This window comes from Phoxinus phoxinus (assembly GCF_949152265.1).
Source record: "Phoxinus phoxinus genome assembly, chromosome: 9".
In the NCBI taxonomy this organism is placed as follows: Eukaryota; Metazoa; Chordata; class Actinopteri; order Cypriniformes; family Leuciscidae; genus Phoxinus; species Phoxinus phoxinus.
In genome coordinates this window covers 17,661,056-17,684,349 of record NC_136884.1, presented here as the reverse complement: position 1 = coordinate 17,684,349, position 23,294 = coordinate 17,661,056, and the positions used below count along the sequence as shown (strand labels likewise).

The following is a 23,294-nucleotide window of genomic DNA, read 5'->3' as shown; positions in this document are numbered from 1 at the left end:
CTGACAACAATACCAATATGCCGTCCTCCACTGTGGCAATCTCTGTCGTATGGGCTGCTGGTAGTGTAAAGCGAAAGTAAATGTTTCAAAGTGAAATAAAATGGCTATAATTGAGTTGTTGACTGTGTTGCGTTTACACGATAACCACACGATGTCGGACTGATTCACTCGCTTTATAAAGACATGTGAGAACAAATGCTTTTTACTTTAGTTTAGCTTCGTTAACGTTACCAGGTAACTAACGTTAGTAGCGAAGCAAGCAACACTGTCTGCCTGGTTACCGAGACAACATGCTAGCGGCTGAATTAGCGATCTCTTTTTTATGATTGTTTTGAAGAAAATCACCATATTAGGCGAACGACCATAGCATTACAACCATGGTTATCGTACATTTTACGAAGAAAATACTTACATTTATGACTTTCTTTCACCGTTTGTGAAGCCATCTCGCCGGTGATTCGCAATGCATTCTGGGAACTTTCTTGTAGCCCTCCATTTGGAGTGTGCCTCTGAAAAATCTCAGTTTCGAGGGCTATGTAGCCCTACCCCTCAATCACCCCTTCTAAAGCACTTTGAGGTCTCAGAAAAAGTGCTATATAAATGTAACAAATTATTATTATTAAGAATTGGGACATCCTACCCCTAGAACGCGCAAAACGGAGGGGTAGGGCCAAGGGGTGAATTGGGATTGAGCCTAAGTGTCCATAAGCAAAGATATACTTCCAGGGAGACATACTCCAGCTAAACAACTGCCATTTTTGGGAATAATCCTTATCTTTAATGGTTTCCCTTAAACAAAAATCCAGTTCCTTAACACTTTTTTTTTATTGCATCGACCTCCCTAAGAACCCTGTTGTGAAATATTAAGATGATTTTGAATTGACAAAAATGTTCAATTGTATAGAATTACACAGATTAGTTTTAAGAAACAAGCTTGAAAGTGGAACATGCATACCCAATAGAAGGTGTGTGTGTTGACTGTCATGACAACATATAGAGTCAAGCCAAAATGTATTCAGACACCTTCAACATTTCTCACGTTATCACAGTTTATTCGCAATAGTTTAGAAAATGGTAACACAAAATGACAAGAACTCAGTTACCAAATCAGTTGATACTTCACTGGTTTTGGTCATCTTTCTGTTAGACTGTCTCACAAATGAATTAGGTTGAATAGCTGTCAGCTACCAATTACCAAGCAATGCTTAATTTAGTTCAGTCTGTGGTGTAAAAAGGTTGCATTAGTAATTCGAGAAAAAAAACCCCACCATGGTCAGGTCAAAGTAGCTGAATAATTTTTAGTCCCAAATTTTTATACATTTTACTAGTAGTCCACTGTATGAAGCATTTTTGTGTATAATATGTCACAGTTTACTTTATTTAGCTATCCTCACTTACACAAATGAACTATAGTGTCCTGCACCCACTAAGTAAAAACATAAAAACTTGAATAGTTTTACTGTATTTAGTCAAAAGCACAATTTCTCAATAAGAACGGTTCCTGCTTCCCAACACCTAGAGGTGAGACAACGCTATATAATTACGTACATTATGAGGAGTGCAGGAAGGGTAAAAGCGGGTCAGATTGGTTCATACAGCAGGTTTTCACGAGGTCGCTGTGGTTTAGTCCTTTTAACCTTTATTCTGTCCCAGTAAAGATTTTCCCCCTGCTTCAATACTCATTAATTGCCCTCCTGCCAAGAATAGAAGCCATTACGAACGCCTAGAAATACCAGGGGGTCAGACAAAAGTCACAGTGAAACAAGACACACCTACTCTTCTGACACGTTAACAAACCGGCAAGAGAATCTACATTATTTATACTGTTATGTCACATTCTGCTCATTATTTACTCACCCTCATCTCATTTCAAACTTGTATGACTGACTGACACTTCTGTGGAGTACTAACTCTCCATACAATGAAAGTGAGCTAATAAATTACCTGATCTTACATGCATTTGAGTACGTCTGAGACATGCGATGACCAATGATGTTTGATATTATTGCCATTTAACCTGATGCAAAGTGTCTTGATATTTGACTTTATGCAAGTGCAACTAAAAGTTCAATTTAGCAAAGTGGAAAATTAAGTGAGTTTGAATGCGTTTCTCACACAATTGACCCTTCTTTCACAACACATTAAAGAGCCACAAAACGGTATTTATGGTTTAAATTTCTTTAAAAAAATCACCAAATTTGAAAGGTGAGACTTTGTTTAATACGTTTAATATCAAAAGTAACCCAAAAGTAACCTGGTCTGTCCTGTCTGTCGGCATATTTTTCACTGCGTGAGAACATGGTGTGTGTGTGAGAGCGGCTTAGCTTGTCGGACATAACGACAATAACTAAGGGGGGCGGGTCTTTGCGAACGGTCAATTGCATGACTTCAGTAGATTTCGATGGAGTTCATATGGACTAATATTTATGGCGTGTTATTATAATTCCGGAAGCCTCGGAAGACTATGAATCACAGTAAACATCTCCTTTTGTGTTCCATACAAAGTAAGTCACATTTTTTGGGGGTGAACAATCCCTTTCAATAAGCATTATTTAACGACAGCAACAATTTATTTAGGATTGTGCTTAATTAAGGATTTATACAATTCCTGATTTCCTCATTTTCAAGAGCCATTAACTGTTACGCTCATTAAGAAAGCTTCATTAGAAACCAACACTCAATCTCTCTCGAAATCCATTCCCTTAGTCTTGCTGTCTGCAAGATATACTTGAAAAATCAGCAATCCATCTCTCTGCAGTTAGCATTCTCCACAAGAACTGCATGTTTACAGCTTCTGAGAAAATATGAGGCTTTAAGTATTTCTTGGGGGCCGGTCCTAATGAGAATAAATTCCAAAAATAAAAATGCCTTTTTTTATGTTTAGAAAGATATGATACGAAGGGGTAAATGGAGTGAGAGAAAGATAGAGAAGAAGCCAGAGGCCATATTTAAGACGAATACTGCACACTCATGCAATCTACTGCTATGAAAGACCTGCGTCCCAAAAGACGAGTCTAATTTTCACAGTTTGATATGCTGGGATAGAATTATAACTCGCTCTTGTCTGAATGGAGACTTATTTAATTCTTTACATAAGGTCTTTTCCTTCAATCTAAATCTCTCCCGATGAATCTGCAATTATCTTTATAGGAAGAATCAAAGACATTTTAACCTGCACTTAACCTACTGTGGAAGTGCACTCAAAGAAGTCTTCAAAAACCATTGTCTCCATTCTATGACAATGGGTTATGTATATGAATCTTTATATTTAGTGTACTTTATAAAGTGTTTTTTTTATGTTAACTGGTACTGTTCACATGTTTCTCAGCATTACATAAGACTGCATTCATTCATTGCAGAAAAGGCAACCCCAGAATGCACCGCAAACAACAGGTAAACTGTATAAACTGTGTTTAAGAGGATATTCGCCAAAGTGGCCATTTTGACATAATTCTGTGTGTATAATTCCCTTGCGTCGTCTTGTGCTTAAAAGGTTTAAAACCACTTGGATGTTTAAACTGGCAAGACTTAAAATGTGCAAATGATACACTTTTGTGACAAAGCAACACTGTTCTGATTGGACCAGATACTTTCATCACGTTCGGTCCACCGGCCAATCCTTCTTGTCGAGCCGTGAACAACCTCAATGAAAAAAGCAATTCAAGATGATGGAAAACTTGAGAGATTTGCTGGTTATAAATACAAATTATTTTACCCAGGATTTTTTTTAATGTTCCATGTATAATTGATGCACCTAAATTCACTTTTTACAGACAAAACTCAATATTCCAGTTAGCTGAAAACCGAAACTTATATAAAATGTACTTTATATAATAATCAAATAAGTAATCAAATTAAATAATTAAAACACTAAAATAAAAATATTGTACTCAAACAAAAAATGCACATAATGCGGTTTTTATATCTATAATTATGTTTCTAATAATTAAATAATTCATAATATATATAAATAATATAATTCATTGTTGACATACCTGTATAAACAGTGTCTATAATAAAAAGTTTAATGAACAGGTTAAGTAACCATATAATGAATATAGAATTTTGTGCATATATTTAGCAAAATGACTCCTGGAGTAATTTTTCTAGCTAACTAATGAGCTATGGCATCTACAGTAATCTGTTACACCGCATTAAAGAGCGTCAAAAAAAGTGTGTGAAATTTGTGATCAAATTGAAAGAAAGAGTAAAGTTGAGTGTTATCTATCTATCTATCCATCCATCCGTCCACCCATCCATCCATCCATCCGTCTACCCACCCACCCACCCATCCACCCACCCACCCATCCATCCATCCATATCTATCCATCCAACCAATCCATCCATCCAACCAATCCATCCATCCAACCAATCCATCCATCCATCCAATCCATCCAATCCATCCATCCATCCGTCCGTCCGTCCGTCCGTCCGTCCGTCCGTCCGTCCGTCCGTCCGTCCGTCCAATCCATCCATCCATCCATCCATCCATCCATCCATCCATCCATCCATCCATCCATCCATCCACCCATCCATCCGTCCACCCACCCACCCATCCATCCATCCATCCATCCATCCGTCCACCCACCCACCCACCCATCCATCCATCCATCCGTCCGTCCAATCATCCATCCGTCCACCCACCCATCCATCCATCCATCCATCCATCCATCCATCCATCCATCCATCCATCCATCCATCCGTCCGTCCATCCATCCATCCGTCCATCCATCCATCCATCCATCCGTCCGTCCGTCCATCCATCCATCCATCCACCCATCCATGCATCCATGCATCCATCCATCCATCCATCCATCCATCCATCCATCCATCCGTCCGTCCACCCACCCATCCATTCATCCATCCGTCCATGCATCCATCCGTCCATCCACATCCATCCATCCATCCATCCATCCATCCATCCATCCATCCATCCATCCATCCATCCATCCATCCGTCAGGTCCGTCCACCCACCCACCCGTCCGTCCATCCATCCATCCATCCACCCATAATAAAGATAGTAATGGCTCAATTTTAGAACCCCCCCCCCCCCCAAAAAAAAGGGTCAGAGGTCAAAGGTCAATCACCCATGTTATGTGAGCAGCGCATGGAGAGTGTTCTAAATCAGGAAACTTTATTTGGAAAACAGCTAGCAAATTGTTTTAAGACTTGCTAGAACAAAAAAAGTGAAGGAACTGTAGGGGAACTGTTTGTCTAGGGCAACTAGACCAGAGCCGATTGCAGTGAAGGAGGTGAAACCACAGGTTAGGGCGCACCAAAGTCAACTTCTTCGCCACAGATCTCCCATAACACCACTATACCTCTAGCTGGTCTATGGCATGACAGTCCAGCAGGGCACGATAGGCTATCGCTTATCAACGGTCATGTGTGTGCAAACAAATCAGCAAAAAAAAGGGAAAGGAATATACAGTGAAACAAAAGGATAAGGAGACAGAATAGGATAAATAATCTCTCTGCTGACACATGGCACAGGCGGGTGAAGACTGAGGCCCGGGGCTGTTGTCTGAATGCCAAACAGCAGCCGTGTGCTGCAGAGCTGGTGCAGGGGATAATTCGGAATCACTGGGCACTGTAAACACAATAAATCAACCGCCCCACAACACACTGCTGATACACACCACTGACTCGCTGCATATTCAACAACACACACACACTGAGCAGTCTATTCACTCCACAGAGATGCAAGTCTAAAGCGAAGGCCAAGATTTAGAAAGAAAAAAGTAGTAGATTGTGGATTGTGAATGCTGGTCAGACCCAGTTTTATTTTTGTACCATGATGTAATTCGGATTGAAATAGAATATTTGAAAAGTAGGACGAGGCTTGATTATTAGGAAATTGAAAAGGAACTGATTAGTTGGCAGAAGTGGGTGTTCCATCGCTGAATGAAAGTTTGCAGTGTGTAAATCAACCAGTTCATAAATAAAATACATTTCTAATATTTACTGGTAGCTAATGATTAGCACAATTTTTTCCCCTTCAAAAGTTCCCCCTTTGTGATCCGCAGAAAAAAAAACAAAAAAACATCAAGTATCATATACGTTTGTAGTAAATGCTGACAGAATTCTGGATGAGTTGTACAGTAACATCAGCTAGAAAATAAAATAAAAAAATAATATATATATATATATATATATATATATATATATATATATATAATACATACCGGTATATAAAAACACATACAGGTGAAACTCGGAAAAACAATGAAAAATAGAATATCGTGCAAAAGTTCATTTATTTCAGTAATTCAACTTAAAAGGTGAAACTAATATATTATATAGACTCATTACATACAAAGTGAGATATTTCAAGCCTTTATTTGTTATAATGTTGATGATTATGGCTTACAGTTATGAAAACCTTTTCACAATATTCTAATGATTTTGGGGTTTCGAGTTTCACCTGTATATAAAACTGCTTGATTGTTATATACAGAACATTTTTAACTATATTATCGGCCATCAATATAACAAATATTGGATATATAATCCATCCTACTTTATCTGCAAGCATACAGCTGATTGTTTACATCGTTGTAAATAATGTAAACTATAATCCCACAGATTATATATGATATTTATATGATATATATATATATATATGTATATAATCCACATAAAGACAGTATACTCAATTAGGGTGCAATTAATTAATTCAATCAATTAATGCTTGTATCACCACAAAATATTACATTATCAACCAGTTCTAAACTGATAAATGCAACTATAAGGCATAGACATAACTAAACATTAACATATTTATTTTCTGTAAAGCTGCTTTTGAAACAATGTGTATTGTCCCAAGCGCAATAACAAAACAAAGAATGTTTTAAAGGCATTGAGCTGTGATGGCTGACTGATTGACAGGATGACGGGGGAAAAAAAGGAGAAAATAATTCAGTCCCAGAAGTGGGAGTTCTGATTATATAAACAGACTCGCATTGTACTTCTGGTGACACATCTGCCCTCTCCAAGCCGCCATGCCTAAACCCTTTACCTCTCAATCGCGCGGTAGTAAGTGAGTGTGCGAGGGGACGGGAAATAGAAGAGTCTCAAAGGGACGCTACAATGTCACCTTACAGCAGCTGCTGTTGTCATCACACTAATGCAGGCGCACTGACCCCTCGACCCTGCCAGTTAATGAGGGAGGAGGGGGCTCACGCAAGGACACAGAAACCACACCAAAACCTTACCTGGAAATCTCTTTCTTCTAGTATCTCTTTCCTCCATCGCACCAGGAAGGCAGCGCACACGTACAGATGGAAATGAGAGAATCCTTCAGGCTCCGCCTGCGAACACAAAGATGACAGTGTCATCAATCGTCACAATTGAAAGGGTCATATCGACATTCTGACATTTTCATTTTGACATCACTATTATAAGCTCATTAAAATATGACCACAGTTTAACACAGCTTGGTTTAGTAAAAAACAAACAAACAAACAAAAGTACATTGCTATTAACAGTGCACTAAATAAATGAATGTTACCCAATAAGATAACCCAAACTGAGGTTCACCCCTGGTGGTTCAGACTAGCATTTATTTAATCATAAAAAAAGTTTATTTAATCATAAGAATGATGGACAACTATGAAGAAATTAGTTCATTTATTTTAGTACTTTAATTTGTAAATTTCAGTATTTGTACATTTTAAAGTCTTTTCCCTTGTTATATTTTCAATTTCAATTTTAAACTAAGTATGTTGTTTAATGTTTATAGAGCTTTTATAAATTTGTATTTGTTTAATTTTAATTTATTTTAGTACATCTTTAAATCAGTGAAAAATAAGAAACTAAACTAGCTGAAAATTTCAATTAACAGAAATATATATATAAAATGGTTTTAGTTTTAGTTAGCTATAATAAACCTGGTTAAAAATAATTAAATTTGTATTTATTTCCCCAAGTAAAGTCCCCAATACATAAGTAAAAGTAAAGTAAATACGGTAAGTAAAGTCCCCAAACAAAAGCACCTGATCACGGTTATATGAACTTAAAAAGAAGATTAAGCAATGATTGACTCCTTGATAGCAATTAAATGGCTAGTTGATACTGAATTTATTTTGTTTTGCACATCTCTAATACTGATAAACATAGAAAGAAGCCAGAGTTTATGACAATTTTCATTATTAAGAGTTCGAGAAAGACTCCTCTATTTAGTTTGACCTTTCTTATTTTTATTTTACTCACCAATTATTGAATTGGACATTTAGGTTTCTTGACACATTTTCTGACAGTGCAGAAGAAAGAAAAAAAAAACAATGAAATTAAAGGGCAGGCTGAAACAAGATGAGCCTTTGTGTGAAGGCCTAGTGGGTATAATAATAGTAACCCTTTTAACAAGACCTTGTGTCTGCTGAATGGGACACGGAATGGTGCGCGTTATCCTCCTCGAACACCTTGTACTGTGATAGCCCTGTTGAACCAATCTATTCTTCATCTGAATATGAACACGCCGTCATAGAAAAGAGCTGTAGTCAAAGCAGGAGCGTATGACAGCAAGTCATCCGTCAACACTTGAAAGCGAAATTGATGCAACAATCACAGCCAATCAGAACATGTGACGTTGAAACATGATATTGGACCAACGGGTGGGATTATGTGCCACAAACTAAAACCAAGAAACAGTATCTCAAAAGAAAACTGAGTTGGTGTGTTTTCCCCGATATCATTTGTTTGCTTGATCACATCGTACCTGCACTTTACAATTGTTTGTAAAAATGCTACTGTAAAGCCTGTTCATTGGTTAACAGTAACTTTCCCTATTATGTTTGGTTTAAAAAAAAACAAACAAACTATAATCTACCAGATAATTTCATAAATTGTTACATTTTCAGTTTTTGGAAGTGAAAAAGATTTTAATATCGTGCAAACGTTCATTTATTTCAGTAATTCAAATAAAAAATTGAAACTTAGACTATGTCTACATTAATCCGAGACATTTGAAAACGGCGTTTTCGTGTATAAACGCTCTCCGTCCACACTAGCGTGTTCGGACGTTTCAGTAAAAACTTTTGAAAAACGCCCGAAAACGCTAAATTCACCTTTACTGCGCATGCGTAAACCCCCACAAAAGATCACTGATATGATTCAGATGGAAAAATAAACAATGAAGTTATCGCGCAATTCTTCTGACAGGATAATTTCGCTTAGTAAAATATCTCACCATCCACTGACGCGGTCCAGGTCGCACGCAGTCACCGTATGTTTGGTCTAAAGCGCTTCTGCTCTCATGTATTGCCTCAGGACAGCAAATGTGAGTGAATTCTGCCATCTTTGCAGGACTGTGATATTGAAGAGTGTGCAATGTAGAATATTTTTTTTAGCAACAGTGTGAAAGTGAATAGCACATAACAGGCACAATACTGGTATAAACATGAATATCTATTGGTACAATATGCGTCACATGACTAAATTTACGCCATCGTTTTTAAATACCACCGGTTTCACAGTCCACACTACAAAGTGAAAACGACGTTTTCAAATGTATCCACTTTGGAGTGCGTTTTCATTAATAAAAACGCCGTCTCAGTGTGGACGGATGGCCAAAACGGAGAGAAAAATATACGTTTTCAAACGAAAACGTATTAGTGTGGACATGGCCTAATATATTATAAAGACTCATTACATGCAAAGTGAGATATTTCATGTCTTTATTTGTTATAATTTTGAACGATATTCAAATTTTGAGTTTCACCTGTATATATACACAGTACAGTATATATATATATTGCTACCATATATTTTACAGTAGAGTTCTGGGAACCACAGCTGCTGTTTTCCACCATACATTTCACCGATTATTTCATTTTATTTTACAGAGTGGGAAGGACAAGGTCTACAATTTAGGGCACAGACTACTCGTCATCCCATCTCAGACGTCCCCACCTCTAAATAAGAAAGCAAACTGTGGCTGGTTTCTTGACGTATCAGTCAGACAGCATCTTCCTCTACATGGATGCCAAAAGTCTGGCTACGTGAGACGCCCCCTGAGGAGCCCATGTGGCGTAACCGCTCCAGCTGGAGGTGCGACGAGCTCCGCGCGCAGAGGAAGGGAAGATTATCTGCGATGCCAGACACGGACAGAGGGTCCTAATGAAAATCAATGGACGCGTTTCTTCCAGCAATAAACAGGAAGGACAGGTCTTCCCCTTCAAGGGTAAGCGAGGGCAATGGAAATCTTCCCAACTGTACCGCGTGTTAGAGCCCCACACACAAACAGCGCAGTATACGCCGACGGTGGCAGGAAGCGGTTTGGAGACGGCGCACGCTACATCCAGTCCAATTACCCCGCAGTCATTCTCAGTCACCTCCTCGTCAAAGTGACCACACAAGCGTGAAATGCACTTAATTAGACACTCAATAGACAAGGCCGAGCTGCAAGGGCATCTGCATATGTTCAGCTGTGCGGGGATGAACTTCCGTCTCTATAATGCAGAGCTCTGGCTTTCTTCCACGTATTTATAACGCTGTTGATGACATGCGCCGCTAATTTGATTGTGTTAAAAGACCTAATCCCTGGGAACAGTTTAAATAAATAAAGAGATATAGGTGAATTACTGTTAAGACGCCATTTTACATTTTCTGATTTCCTTTGAGCATAGTTCTCTCGAAAAGATTAATACCGTCATTGTTTACTAATCCTCATGTTGTTCAAAACCTATATCACTTGCCTACAGTTGTTCAAAACCTAATGACTTTTTTTCAATTTTCCATGGATCATAACATTGATGTTTAGCAGAATGTCTTATCATTTATCATCATATAATTTGCGCGTTCACATATTCAAACTTAGTAGATTGCATTATTTTCCTGTTATCTCTGTAAAGCTGCTTTGAAACAATCTGTATGGCAAAAAGCGCTATATAAATAAAGATAACTTGAAATAAAGGTGACTTGGAATAAAATGAGGGTGAATGTGATGACAAGATATTAATGGGTGAACTATTTCTCTACAAAGTTACACTACTTATGTCCAAATGTAATCATTGTCTTGTAAAGAAAAGCTGCTATAAGTTCTGAGAAGGCGTACGCATTATTAGTGTGTTTTTATAAAGCCTGTGGTCTAGTTTAATGTGGGAGTGAAGGCTGGGTTCACCTTTAGATGGGCTGTAGTTTCTCTTCATTGATCATTTTAATTATTTTGTCTGTCTCTCCCTCGGGGGGCGAACGCTTGATGATGGGTCTTAATTAATGGAGCCAGTGGGGGAATAGACACAGTGGTCCATTCTGGAACGTTGTGACGCAAGACCTGGTGACACACTTCAGGTGGGATAAGTTTAAAACCAGGACAAACTCAACACACGTAGTCCACCAACATGCAAGGATATAGCGGAGAAAATATAATGAAATAACGCACATATCAAAGAAGCTTTACACTCACACATAATGCAGTTAATGGTGCTTGCCTATGCAAAAGTGGAGCGACTGTGTGAACTAAGCACATAACGCTAGCGTCATCAAAGAACAGTGGCAAGTAACTTTTGCCTTTTGACGGAAATATCCTTAAAATTTATTAAACAATTCATCATGTCATATTCTTAGTCATTTGAGAATCTCACCATAATTGTTATTAGTCAATTCTACTCTCGAGTAAAATCCAGTTTTAGTTAGAGGAAACAACATTAGTTGATGAGAAAGTACAAAGGTAAATGCAAATATTTGATATATTAAAAATGTATAAACATTTAACAAAAGAGAAAATGGTCCTCGTGAGAACTTCTGAAAGAAGTTATATCACACCTGCGATACAATATTGTGAATTCTTATTGTTTTAGTTATCATGTGAAACTGAAGACAGTATTTACTGTATGTCCGACACCAAACCTTTGAATGGGTATTTCAAAAGGTAAAATGCTGGGGGTGTAAACTTTATGAATTTGAAGATCAAGGTAAATTGTACTTCATCCTGTTCAAAAGTTTTTTGCAGATTCCTCAAGGTGTATGTAAACTTTTGACCACGACTGTTTTTGTTAACCATTTTCGGCGGTAATTTAATTTATGAGATGGATATCTACCAGACCACAGTTATGAGTGTGCTAGGGTGTTCTGGATGTTTTCTTTGCTACATAGATATGGTTTGAGTCGCTCCTTCTATGGACTTTGTTCGGCCGTTTTCTAGCCCGAAACTCTGATCGCATAGAAAAACCTCTTATAAACAAGTTCCACAATTTGAGGTATCACTAATGTCTGTAGCACATGCAGGATGACTTGTTAGGGTTCGTTCAAATCCTTAGCAGGCACCGTTAATTACATTACGGGAGCAAATCTTTCTAAACCTCTCTTGACAAGCCTAGTCACAACGGTATTCGTTCAAAGCAGAACCTCGTAATGTCTTGACGGATTTCCATGTAAATACAAGTGTAAGCTTACAGCCATAATACAAAATCTGCTGGGACACAGATCTGAGGTACACGTCATAATAAACAGCAATGCAGCAGTCAGAGCGCTTTGGCAGTAGTATGATGCCACTCATTGGAGATCATTGGTTGGCAAAAAGCCTGCAGTCAGTTTATACTTCCATCTTCAAGATCCTCAGAGAGTCAGTTATTTACCATTCTAATATTAAAGGCGCTCCTAACGCGAACGCAGCCTTGATTTACCAACTGGTCTGTTGAGATGGAGTAGATCTGACGTCGAAGAGTTCACAACTTTCATATCTACCCATCTTTCAGCCTCAAGCAAGAAAAGAGAGAGAGCGCACAGATGAAATGGAGTGGGTCGCTCTGAGTTATGTTCAGGGTGATGATTGCCTATTGGTGTAACCTACCGGCCTTAATCAGAGCAGCAGGGAAGATGACCGTCTGAGGGTATCAAGCTGTGACACGCTCTCTGCTACTGTGCTTTATTACTTTATTAAACCTCTCTCTACCTGGGAGATGTGAGACTCCTGCTGTCAGTTGGGGAGAAAAAAAAAATATCGCCCACTGTCTGGGAGCATCTGTGCAGTCAGATGTTAAAGGGAGACCTCTATAATTTGGGAGGATGTGTATATCTTTCAGCGAAACATCAAATAGCAACAAACATGACACTTGTGACAAGTCATGACCCGGTGTTGATCTAAGAGTGCACGTTTAAGAATGGATGAGTGAAATATTTCAGACAGCAACTGCAGTGAATGTGATGGAGGAAAAGGTTGCAAAACTGTGAACGAGTGCATTAATGCCCACGCCTTCGCCAGTGTTATGTCAGATTCAAACCCCTGTCAAAATAGAACCACCTTTAGACACCTTGGTGTTTATGTTGTGTTATCCTGTTTCAAACAATTATTGTTGCTTTGAAATTTCTATTCATTAAAGAATCTGAAAAAAAATATGACCCTTTCGGTCATACAAAAATCTTACTGACTCCAAACTTTCGAATGGTAGGGTATGTTGTTAAAATATTGCAATGAACATAACACATCACTGTTATGCATTTTTCAAAGGGTAATTCTATAGTACTTAAAATAATACTGTATGTATACACAACTCAATATAAGACTGATCTCCAATCTCTGTCTACTTGCAACAGGCCAATGCAGTTCTGGGCTCTTTGCTTTTCATCAACCAAAATTGTCCTTCCAATTTCAGTTACACAGAGTTCTGGCCTTTGCTGTCGGGTGAACTCATACACAGTCCACGCGGACCCTAAAAGTTTGAACTATTTTTAACTTGACTTTTGACAACAAAAAATGCGAAACCTAAGATGACAGGACTTTCCATAGCCAGGAAGAGAGGACAATGTACTTTGAATTACAGAGAGGGCGAGAGAAAGTGAGAGTGAACCCAGACAAAAGAACTTCATCTGACCATAGTTTTATACTTTTTCATGCAACTAGTCCCCATGGAAATGGAGACTTTCAAACTTCAAAAAGGGAGCCCCAGCAATGTAAAAGTATTATTAAAAAGTCATACGATTAAATCTTCTGAAACTATGTGAGGAATAGAAATTTAAGATGCTACTTACAGATAACCTTACCCTTCAGTCAGCTGTTAATTGCTAGGACCGGACTGAGTCAGTGGGATGAACATTCAGTCCACTGTTGAGAACTGCATCAACTGATCTGACTCCAAAATAATGATTGTGAATCGATTGTGATTGTTTGAGAATCACAGATCTCTACTTCTTGCATGAAAGACAGTTATGATGTCAATGTTTTTAATGGATAATAACTTAAGGGCTATTCAACCCAAACATTTTAATTCTCGTATTATTTACGCTCTCATGCAGACCCTTGACCTTCTTTCTTCAGACAAACTCAAATGAAGATTTGTATAAAGAAATAGTCAATCTCTGTGAGTCCATGTAACGCAAGCGTACAAAAGAAAATGAACAAATGGTAAAACTATTTAAAGTTCTCCTTTTGGGTTCCAACTTGATGACCCATTTGTTTTAGTTTTTGTGAGAAATAACCCTAAAAGGAATTAGGAATATAGGAATAGAAATTTTTCTGAAATCAATATTTTGTCTGAGAGCCACTAAGTCCTGTTCGATTATAGAGTGAATTTGTCCACAGCCGTTCACGGAAGTCAGCTTCAGCTCAAGAGGGGTGTAGCAGGGTTGACTTTTGCTAACACTTTTTTCGTAAATGATTGAGTGCAGGGCACCCAGTGAGCTGTTGCTCTATAAGTGATTGAGCAGGAGCTATGAAGGAGCTAGCAGTGGAGATGAAGTGATGAAATATTGATGTTCAAGGGGCTGAGCCAGTGACCTGGACCTTGCCTTCTGGGTACTGCCTTTTCTGTGTCAGAAAACATAGGGCAATCATTAGGGGAACCCCACGGGACAGGTAAAGGGATTCAGGTCGCCGGTTCAAATCCCTGTAGGGAAGATTCTGTCCAATGTGCCTTAAGGTGAGGTTTTAGATCAAGATTCGACACAGATGAGGAAAAAATAAGAATAGAACTACAGCTTGGTGCACAGATGTATTCAATACACACATGCAAGGCCAGACCTGTGAACAGCATGTGAAAGGAAAAGGAAAGTGCTTGCTGGATGTGAATTCTAGATATGGGAAGATTTCATTGGTATTCAAGCCTTTAGGAATATGCAGAAGAGCGTAGTTGGAATTGGCTAAAGCTAGTGTTTCTTTCCTTTGGGAGATACTGCAGATGAGCCTGTCCTAGCAGAAGCAATCTTCTAGCTCATTACGGAGGCAAAAGGCTTGAGCTGCGGGAGTTTTGTTAAACTGTACATGGCTAACAAGCACCAGTGAACAGCAGGAACGCAGCAACCATTGCGCGCGTTTGAGCTGAATCTGCTAATTCGCGGCACGCCAACAAACCGTTGTGAAGTCCCCCTGGCTCTATAGCAGAGAGAAGTTTGCAAGACCGCCAGTCTCTCGGATCAATCACCAACCAGGGGGAGCCGGGGACACCGTGCTCTTTAGCACAGACGCTATCACGCTTCACACTTAGCCGCACATGATAACTCCTTGCTTTTTTTTCTCTTTCAAACAGCCCTCTCACAGAAATGTATTAGCTGGGGCTTGAACAGAACTGAGAATGTAGAAGATGAATCCCAGAGAAAAATCTCAGAGCTCCCCCTAAAGGAAGACCATGTAACAGGTTATGAGAGGTTTGTCGGCGAAATCAAATGCTCATCCTGGGGGGCGTCTCGCCGAAAGTCGGCGCCCAGATGTGTGACGTGCAGTTAGTGGTGTGAGCACACAACATTAAAAGAGACTCCTTGCTTGCCTTGGGCTTCTAATAACTCCCCCTGCTGAGAAACCCAACAAACGCATCAGAGTACTGAGTATGCGATGTGGTTGTACAGTAAAAGAGCATAAGACCTTGCTGCGGGCAATGTAGACAGATGCACACACATTTATTCTTTAGTCCACTGACTCCTATTGACTGTGATGGGTCACGAAACATCCCTGTTCACTTTCAGCTGTGCAAGATAACTCAATAAATGAAGGCCACGCTATTGATGCTCTTGCAGGGAAGGAAACTACAAAACCTACAAAACCACCTGCTGGGTAACAAGCTGCATCATGACAGAGCAAGGTTTCAAACATTAAATCAGCACATATACATACTGTTGGAAGTGTAGGATTCACTCAAGGGAGTTTAACCAGAAACTGAACACTCATAGTGGTATGTGTTAGTGTTATGGACGCCACGCTAAGGAATAATATATAGAAGACAAAGGTAATTGTAGCAAGGACGTCAAGGAGCATAATAGCTTTGTAAGCCTCCGCTATTCACGTACACACATATACGGCAGATGGCTGTGATACACATTCAGCGTGTCAAAGGGCCACAGAGGGACTATTACTGTTTTCAGGTTCAAGTAGACTAAGACATACTGAAAGTGTAATTGGACTAAGGGGAGGACACCTCAGGCACTGCGCACAATACTGCCATAGCAAATAATACATCTCTGCTTCAAGTGATGAGACAGTATCAGCACATTAGTAAAAGTGCTTTCGTTTGATATGTTTTGCCAAGTCTACAGAGCCTTGGTATCTCAAAACCTGGTAAGAAAACAATAAAATAAATAATAGTACACAAATTATATTTACAATCATGTTTTATTTTAAAATGTTTATTTGGTAGATTCAAATTATTATATTATATTATAAACACTTTTCCTTAGGGTCTGTCTGGCATCTTGGATGAACAATTTTCAACTGAACTTGAAACCGCTCATTCTGGGATTGCCCTATCTATAAAAGGATGAATGCAATGTTCCCTAGAATTAGAGAGAATGCCCATTAATTCCCAAATGTGCTGTCTAACTAGGTTTTGAGGTATAGCCAGGGAATCTCATAAAATGTGAAGTCTGGCAAGAAACCAGAAGGCTTTCTTGAACTTTATGCAAGGATAAGTGCTCTAAATTAGTTCAATTAAAGGTGCTGTAAGCAATTTTGGAAAAGCATGCATACATTTTCACCCACAGCCTGACAGATATCACTAAAAAAGGTGTCCTGAGAAATCACACCTGTCTCTGTGACAGCCCTAGGCTCTGTAAACAGCAGGAAGAGTCAGGGGAGCAGCCTACACTTATTTTTTTTTTTTAGCCAATGAGAAATGCTCTCTGCCTGGTGAATCACGCCGTGCATTCTGAAAAAGCCTTAAAGTTGTTCATTAAATATTAAAAGGAAACTTCTGGGAAACGTACCATAAACTTAATTGGGAAAACTATTTTGTTTACAACCTTGAAACATTTTTTTTTACAAAGATTATTGGGGTATGTTTTACAGTTTTAGTCTTTCTACTTCAAAAACGGTTTAAGTCAATGTGTTACTTGCTGTCTCTTGTGACATTTATTTGCCATTTTTGAGTGACAATCTTTCCTTGATTTTTTTTTTCAAGCAAATACTACAAAACGAAGCAAAAAGAGAGCCGAGCCGAGAGTCGAGCTGGTACTAATAATGGAAAAGCACCATAAAGTACCACCAAGAATGAACCAACAATCCAGAGGATTATCCAAAGTTTTACATATATGCGGTTGGGGACCGATTAAACCTCCTCCATTAGAGCAAAATAATTTGGTAACGGAGTAAAAATGACACAGAAACTGGGCAGTTGCAGAGACCATGAGTTTTGATGCACTGCTCACTGCACTACATAGGATTTTTGTTTACTGTGTAGAGAGTTGTGGAGGGTAAAAAAAAAAACATGCTCTGAAGAACATGAGTCAGCGTGTAAAGCAGAAGTGATGACAACAAGCAGCACAGATCAAGAAAAACTCACAATGCACTGTGAATGGCACAGAAACCATCTCCCTGAGAGATACAAGGGAAGGTACTCTTTCTGTTTTCAAAAGCCCATGAAATATTCATCATTCAGACTTGGCTAATTCGGGCCATCAAGATCTTTAAGGTGAGTTAGTATGACACAGATTGTCAGAGTCGGCGGGCGAGGGAGAGAGTGCGAGCAGTCATTTTCAGACTATTTGGTTATGCATTAAAAATGCATGGGATGAATTACATTCTATTCCTGGCCTCTGTTGAGGAATTCACACTAGGGTCCAAAATCGAGCACTTGGCAAAACAGAGAATAAGAATAACTTTAAATTTCCAATCTCTGAAACTTCACTTGAGCAGAAAAGAGCAGTAAAGTGTTCAATAAAATATGATTTTACTGAATATTTAAAATGAAGTATGAAGAAAGTGTATCAGTTACACTGCTTTAGGATTTTTGGACATTATTTCAAAAAGGTAATATTGCACAATTATAGTAGCATCAAAAGGAATCACAAAGTATACATATATTTCATTCATGAGAATACGAGAAGAAAGAACTTGAGTGATTCGAGAACTGGAGAGGAACTATACATTGCTCTGTTCATGTATAATGCAACAATTTACCTCAGAATGGGTTTGCAAACCACTTAAACTCTGAAATTTGTTCTGCATGTTTTAATGAATAAGGCCCCCATCTTCCATTGCTCAGGAGTGCGCATAAACTAATCGCAGCCTTTGCCAAATCGCAGGCGGTTTTATTCCGATTAATCAGCCCTAGTTACGGTTAGGCCACTCCCTACTGACAAGCGTTAACTTCCTTTTAGGCAGGTCCTCTGTTGAAGTTTAAAACTATTGGATCTGCCTAGAGCCACTCTGGATCTGCCATAACCAATCGCTATTCAACTATATATCCTTTAAATTTGACTTTGACAAGTACTTTTCAACAAGCTCAGTGAAAGTTTCCATGAGTGTGTTCCGTCTGAAGTCAATTCACTGCACACAACACGACCTTCCTGAAGTCCTCCATCCAAGGCCTTCTCTGAGTTCAAAGACGACTGAGCTGGGTTCACTTCTCTCCGAGCGAGCACTTTCAAGCAAGCTCGCGGCCCTGACAGCACGGCTTTCATAGCTTCTGGCCAAACATGAGTGAAATGGCCCAGTGATTTGATGGAAGCGTGAGAAAGGATTTTGGCCGAGGTAACAGTAGGCTACGACGCCATGACCACAATAGCACTATCAGGTCAATGCACACAAGTTTAACGCATTGGAAATGTCACATCTTGAAGTCTTCAGAAGGGCACACATCACCTTTCATTTCAAAGACAGATTCACTTGGTTCACTTCTCTTTGAATAACACTGATCGACCTCCTCGGTTTGAATATATACACAGGAAAGTCATCCAAAGGTTTTAAAAGCTGTAAAACTTTTGCATCAACTGCCAACGCTTCCGAAAGAGGAGGTTTGGATAAATCAAGACTTGCCCCGGCAGTCAGTTCTCTCTCTTGCTTTTGCCTACTCATGTTGCCCTGTTACACCAACACAGTTGCAAAGCCCAATCTCGCACCATTTTATGCATTTCCACCAAAGTAATTTAGGGCGGGTAAAAAAACTAAAAAAAAAAAAAACTAAAACAAGTTGGTCACAAACTAGGAACCATTGCCACCAGTGGCTCAGAAGCAGGATAGTGTCATCATTTTTTAAATGACAAAATCAGTGGCTCAAATCGTCACAGAAACCACTAATTTAAAAAAAAATTAAAGTTAAAAAATATGTCTGAATTTCAAGTGGGTGTTGCACATTCAGTAAACGGATGCCATATCTGATGTATGACATGCTACACAGCAACTCCTGACATTTTTTTTCTCACTTTCTGTCTGAAATAAAATTATTTAAAGGTGCATTAAGCAACTTTTCATGTTAAAAATACCCGTTTTTCTAACCCATACATGCTTAAACAATTGCCTGATGGGCTGAATGAGCCCTTCTCTGATCACTGAGATTGTCTCTACAATCCTGTAAAGTAAAATAAATAAGAATGATTCGGGCCGGAATTTTAGACTGGGCGTGATGTCATGCGCGTTCACGGCACGCTCACATAGCTATGTCTGGCAGGTTTGTGTATTCGCCGGCATTCTCCGTAGAAGATGGATTGTAAGAGACCTGCTTGTAGTTCATTTCAAACACCAACGCAAACTCCACGTAAGATAAAAAAAAGGAAACTTTTGTCTAGTACGTGCACATCACTGGCTGCAGTTTCGCTTGCCGCCAGAAGTGGCATAGTTCTGCAAAAACTCAGAATCTTGCGCTATGCACCTTTAAATTTAAGTGTAAATTGATTGCTGACAATCCTATAGGGTTTTTAATCCTACTAATTAGTAGTAATAATTTGCCATTCTTATTTAAAATAAATAAATAATAAATCCCCTGTGTTTGTTTAAATTTTCGGACTAAAGATTTTTATTTGTTAATGCTACATTTAACCTACTACCGGTAATTGAAAATCATTAAAAAATATATACTTAAGATTTAAGAAATTAAGATTTAAAAACTCAATTGTATGCAAGGTGTAAGGATTTTTTTTTAAAGTTATTAATTTTTACTTGTTTACAACACATAACATCTTGAAAATTGGTATTTCGCCTAGAACGAATAATTAGTATGAACGTTTTCTAAAACAATTTGAATCATAAGTGACATTTGTTTTCAACTATATTTTTCGTTTTTATTTATTTATTGTGGACTACATCCTAGCTATGTTTCCGTCCACCTATTTTTATGCAAATATTGGGATATCAAAAAACAATAAAACAAAACAAGCAGCGCATAAATTCTAAAACCAAATATTTAAAAAACAACAACTTGGGTGCTCATTTGAGGCAAACTATTGTTTTATCCAAAAAGACATGAACTTCCCTCAATGCACAACTAAAAAAAAAAACTCATGTGACTCAACAGAAGATGTGATTGGATTACTGGACTAACCAATGGACCAATTTCATTGCACAGCATCTGAAATGTTGGTTTGGTCATTCTGAAATAATGTCTATCTAAATGGTTCGGTACAAACACTCTGATGTGCAAGTAATTTACGAAAAAAGAGCAACAGCGGCTTCCCCAATTGCAACAACTTCCATTCTTACTCCAGATATTTTGTACCAATTCTCCAGGAATTGTAGCCTGGTTGACACCAGACCCTTCTCAGGTGTAACAGAGTGGGTCTGGGGAAGGTTCATTCACAGCCCATTTCCAAAGGGGCGTCACCAACGGACGTCGCTCAAATGCCTCTGTGCGCAATTGGATAGACCTAAAACCAATCAGATCGACCGTCATCGTGTAAAGCCCGCCTCAACGTTTGTGATTGGTGCCTCGATTTGGAAAAAATGGAAATGGGCTCTTGGCAAGACGGACTTGCAGAGCAAATCTCAAATGTGCCGGAAGTTCGTCAGGGTTTTCCCAGGCTACAGGAATTGATGACATTGTTCTCTTGAAGACTTGGGATGAAAACGGTGTTTCATTTGCTAATTTTTTATGCGATATTCCAATTCTGTGCAAAAGTTAAATTCGCAAACTCAGATGAAAAACATAACTACTGACTACTTCAATTACTTTGAGCGACACATTACTGTAGAAATTCCCACAATGCTGAGTAATAGTCATAAACAAAGACAGTGCTGTATGTTTATTTGTAGGCATGTTGCGTAGTAACTCGGTTACAGTGTTCGGCTCTCACGTCAGTGGAAAACTGGTGGGGAATAAAATGAGTAAAAATGGTTTGCTGCTGCAAATCCTGCCGCAGTTATCTCCTCTTGCCCTTGCTTTCACTGTTTGCTCAGCTGGCAAAATCAATATCGGAAAGCAACTCAGAGTGTCTGCAATCATAACCTGACCAAAACTGAGACCTTCACCAAAGAAAATAAGCCATCAACGGATGTTAAACTTCCTTCAAAAAAAACATTTGAATGTACCGTATTTGCTCTGCAACCTACCAGCCTTCTCTTTATCGGAATAAAGCGATCAATAGTGCATGCTAAGCAATATCCTAGTCTTATTGACTTGTGACTGGCCTAACAAGAGATTGTTTTTGTGGCGCCCTCCGCGCTAACGTACACACCAACATGCATCAATGACGAGGCTGGTGTTGTCGGAGAGAATCCAGTGACACGTCCCCAGTGAGTAACAGCTAGGCAAACAAACCATGTGAACTGTCTATTGGAAAGGGTTACAATCTGTGTACAATCCAAATCGGTCAAGTAGAATAAAGGGAGAGTTAGCCATTGAATGCATTTCCTCTGTGCTGTAGAGATGGAAGGAAACTGACATTTAAGACAGTATGCGTCTGTTGTTGACAGGAAGCATAGAACATGCTAGTAAGAGACAAATGAATACTTATAATGGCACACAATTACCATGAAAGTAATTCGAAATTCTTTCAAAGAAAGAATTAAGTATAATTTTCCAACTATTTTGAGCTGAGTGCACAGAAGCGCCAGGGCCGTTGCATTCACTCGGAAATGGCAGCTCTGTTATATAGCGAACAGCGTGAAAGTGTTGGGTTAGATGTCAGTAACACCTCTGAAGTTTCTGGCTGTGCTAAAGATTCTTCTTCTTTCATGCTCTGGGTCTTTTCATGAAAAGCTTTGTGCAAAAAAAAAAAAAAAAAATCTAGCCATCTACACCTAGGAAAACCTAAATGTGAAGCAACTGCCTTCCGAAATGTCAGCTTATATATAAAAGCAGATACATTTTCATGGTGTTTTTCAGAATTGACATATAATAAAGTGGATGTATTAAAATAGTCTTTAATTCCAACCGTCATAAGATTTTCTTTGTGTCTTATATAAGGATGAATATATTTTCTGTGTTTCGTCTGAAATTATTATAAAAAAGGACCTATATGTTACAGAAGTAAATTCCAAAAGTTTCAAGAACGGTTTGTACTGCAATAAAAACAATAGTTATTGAGAAGGGAAAAAAAAACAAAAAACACGATTTTAGTTTGCATCTTGATTTAATGTTTTTTTTTTTAGCATTTGATTTTAAATCAGAGTCAATCATTGAATTAAAATACTTGTAAGTTATTCTGTGGCCCCCTTCAAAGTTAGCTGAGGCTCCTAGTGGCCCCTGGTTGAGAACCACTGGTCTAGAGCTTATGCCCAGCAAATCTTCTCAAGTCATGAAATCGCTTTGCATGAAGAAAAGTTAAAAATGTAAATGGTCATTAACTGAAAATTCTCAATGCTTAAGAAGCATCAAAGTTAGATTTGTTTTTTGTCCCTAGCCTGGTTTTGATTTGAAACCTAGCCTGGGTTCTCCCAAGTTTATTTTTTTCTCCATTCTGTCACCTGATGGAGTTTCAGTTCCTTGTCACTGTCGCTTTTGCACTTTTGGCTAGCTTAGTTGGGGACAATTCATTTAATATTCAACAATTATTGATCTGCCTGCAATGACACCATTATATGAGAACTGAACTGGACGATAATATCACTGTTTTCCCCAGAGCGACTATATATATAAATTAACTAAATTAATAACAAAATTGATCTCACGTGGTGATTGGTTCAGGTGTTGCGTGATATCTCAGCGCCCAAGTAGCAGTG

The 23,294-nt window shown here is 38.6% G+C and overlaps 1 protein-coding gene across 3 annotated transcripts in view; it reads right to left on the bottom strand.

The window, feature by feature from the left end:
* tbc1d22a (TBC1 domain family, member 22a) overlaps nt 1–23,294 on the bottom strand; it is a 146,581-nt gene that overhangs the window by 13,759 nt on the left and 109,528 nt on the right. For all 3 annotated transcript variants that reach the window (XM_079622152.1, XM_079622151.1, XM_079622153.1), the window contains one exon: nt 7,216–7,311. In XM_079622152.1, coding sequence (XP_079478278.1) covers nt 7,216–7,311 — 96 coding nt within the window. The remainder of the gene's footprint in view (nt 1–7,215; nt 7,312–23,294) is intronic.